Genomic DNA, 3,191 nt, shown 5'->3' on the forward strand with positions numbered 1-3,191 from the left:
GAAGAATCATTGAAATTGATAAAAATAGAAAATAATTCAAAGGAAAAAAGATGAAAGAAAAATGAAAAATGCTTAAGACCTCATATTTTAGACCTTGATAGGACAATGTGAAAAATACCAACACATGTGTAATGAGAATCATGAAGTAAAAGAAAGTATCTGGGTAAAAACATGTGACCTTTACAACTAAACACAATATAGCTAAAATGTTGACAAACAAATAGAAAATCTTGACTGTATCAAGGAAAATTAGACACAGTATATACAGGAAACAGTAGTAGAGCTACTGGCTAAATTTTCATCATCACCAATGGCGGCTAGAATTCTAGCAGGGAAATGACATTATTAAATCCTGGGGATAAAGGGCAACCAATAATTCAGTTTCCAGTGAAAATATCCTTCAAAAGTGAAAGCAAAGTAAAAATATTTATTGCTAAACAAGAATGGATTAATTAATAACAGACATGTTTTGGAATCAATTCAAGAGAAAAGCTTTCAGAACTTCAGGAAAAGACAACAAACAGCATTTCAAGTACGCGAGTAGGAATGAAGCCCTCGAAAGTGAGATTTTTTAAAAAAGAAAAAAGTCAGAAAACAACACTAAACAAACAAAAGTTATTCCTACAGTATATGTGAAATTCAAGCCCAGAAAACCCAAACTACTGTGATCAGTGTCAGAATGACAGTTACCTTGGTTGAGATAGAAGGAACATTTCTTACTGAAATGGGGAATGAAGAAAGCAACAGGAGAACTTGAAATTTCCTCTAGTTCCATCTGCACAGTGAATTTACCTCAACTTTATTAGTTGCATTTTTTTGTGTGTGTATTTTTTTTTTTTGAGTTGGAGTCTCACTCTTGTCAACCAGGCTAGAGTGCAGTGGCACGCTCATGGCCACATCAGCCTAGGCCTGCTGAGCTAGGTGGTCCTTCCACCTCAGCCTCCCACATAGCTGAAACTACAGGCACACTCCACCATACCTGGCTAATTTTTGTGACTTATTGTAGAGACAAAGGCTTACCAAGTTTCCCAGGCTGGTCTTGAACCCCGGGCTCAGGCAATCCTCTCACCTTGACCTCCCAAAGTGCTGGGATTATAGGCTGAGCCACCAAAGCCTAGTTACATATTAAAGCCTTTTGCTGTTTACTCTGTGTGGCTTGTCTCAATTAAGAAATCTAAAATTCACTGAACGTAGACTCTTAAATTGATTTAAAAAATGAGAATAACCAAATATTAATGAAGACTCAACCTATTCCAAAGAAATGTAACATGTCCCTGAGAGAGTATAAAAAAATACAAATCTTCTAGAGAAAAAAGTAGGAAACATTGAAAAGTATCATTTCACCCACTCAGGCAACATCAACTTTATCTCTCTTGGTTTTTCTCCCAAGACAGAGAACACTTTATGTCACTTTGCTGACAAGAGAGGCCCTCACTTCCTCTTGACTCTTTCCACACTACTGCACAAACGAGGGTATTTGCATACTGTCCCCTGGGGAGGGACTTCCCTTGTGAATCTGAGATAATAGCTGAGCTGTGACCTTGCCTTGACTGATCAGGACACCTCAGTTCAACTTCTCAAAATGAGGTTTCCTGCTCAGCTCCTGGTTCTGTTGATGTTCTGGGTCCCTGGTAAGGGCAGATGATGATGAGGAAGGGGATTTGAGAGGAGTGCATGAGCTCTGGGGCTCCACTGGCTCTCATGGGTATTCTGTCCATGTTTTAGATGGATAGACATTCATGTCTTTCCTCCAAGGTAGGATATGTGATGTTTAGATCTGTGAGATTAGAGAAAATTCCAGAGGTAACAAGTTCTGTGTCATGGGAAGACTATGGCACGGATAAAAGGGATGGTATGGGAGAATTCTAGAATCTACTTTGTGTCTTAAAAATCTCGTTTCTTTTTCAAATTGAATGATTGGAGGATATGACCAAAATTGACTCACAAAAATTATGATTTATCATTAAAAATTAACAGAGAGAAAGTAATGAAAATAATGTCTTCTAATGTTTGTACTTAACCTTGTACATCTCTCTATTTCAGGATGCAGTGGGGATGTTGTGATGACCCAGTCTCCACTCTCCCTGTCCGTCACCCCTGGAGAGCCAGCCTCCATCTCATGCAGATCTAGTCAGAGCCTTCTACACAGTAATGGAAACACCTATTTGTATTGGTACCTGCAGAAGCCAGGCCAGTCTCCACAGCTCCTGATCTATAGGGTTTCGAACAGGGCCTCTGGGGTCCCAGACAGGTTCAGTGGCAGTGGGTCAGGCACTGATTTCACACTAAAAATCAGCAGGGTGACAGCTGAGGATGTTGGAATTTATTTCTGCCATCAAGGTACAAACATTCCTCCCACAGTGGTATAACATCGAACACAAACCTCCCTGCTTGCTGAAGCCTAGGCTGCCCACATGTGTTGTTTGTCTGGGGAGCAGGCACCATAGAGCAAGATGGTGAACTCAGAAGAGTGGGTTGCACTTGACTTCTTTGGACCCTGAGTACCTGGGCTACAACTCAGTCACCACACATGGGACTCCACCTACTGCAACAGCCTAGACATGGCAGAACCTGCAGGACAATGGAAGTGGATCAAGTGCTCTCTAAGCCATCAGACATAAGAGTAGAGAAGACTGAATGAAAGATCATACAAATCCTTTTCATTTTATCTACATTTGCTTGTCAGTTAAATCCATTTATACTATTACCTTTGTTATTAAGTCTGGTCGACTCATAGCAACCCAAAACTAATACGCATTTTAAACTTTATTTTGGTTAGCTACTGGTGTGCATACAACTGGATTTGTTTCATGATATAAAGACTCTGTTTCTCTCTCTTCCCCACCTTCATGCTTTCAGTTGTTCTTAGATCATGTTTATCTCCAGTAAAGGGGTTGGCACAGTATTTTATACTACTGTTTCAGGAGAGCCCAAGTAAACTACTCATAGTACTGAATTTTGGCTACTAGACAGGTTTTGTTAAATCCACTTAAAAACAAAGTCATGTGTCAAAAGATTGTGAACAATTTTTGTCCATTTTGTTTCCCTCACACCTGCAAGCAGGGGAAGAAAATGGACAGGCAGTGTTGCACTCTTCAGTCTCCCTGGGGAGGACCAAATTGTGTAAGACAGCATGTCAGAAGATAGCTGAATCGACTCTCAGAAATAAGTTGCATTAGATTCAGACTACA

The 3,191-nt window shown here is 40.1% G+C and overlaps 1 gene segment (V, D, J or C); it reads left to right on the forward strand.

The window, feature by feature from the left end:
* The first annotated feature begins 1,558 nt into the window (after positions 1–1,558).
* Positions 1,559–2,369, forward strand: LOC103252440. The segment is given in 2 exon segments: positions 1,559–1,631; positions 2,044–2,369. Coding segments are annotated over 2 exon segments (375 nt in total).
* The last annotated feature ends 822 nt before the right edge of the window (positions 2,370–3,191 follow it).

The sequence above is a fragment of the Carlito syrichta genome, unplaced genomic scaffold, assembly GCF_000164805.1.
Source record: "Carlito syrichta isolate Samal-C Ts95f unplaced genomic scaffold, Tarsius_syrichta-2.0.1 Scaffold158730, whole genome shotgun sequence".
Taxonomy (NCBI): Eukaryota; Metazoa; Chordata; class Mammalia; order Primates; family Tarsiidae; genus Carlito; species Carlito syrichta.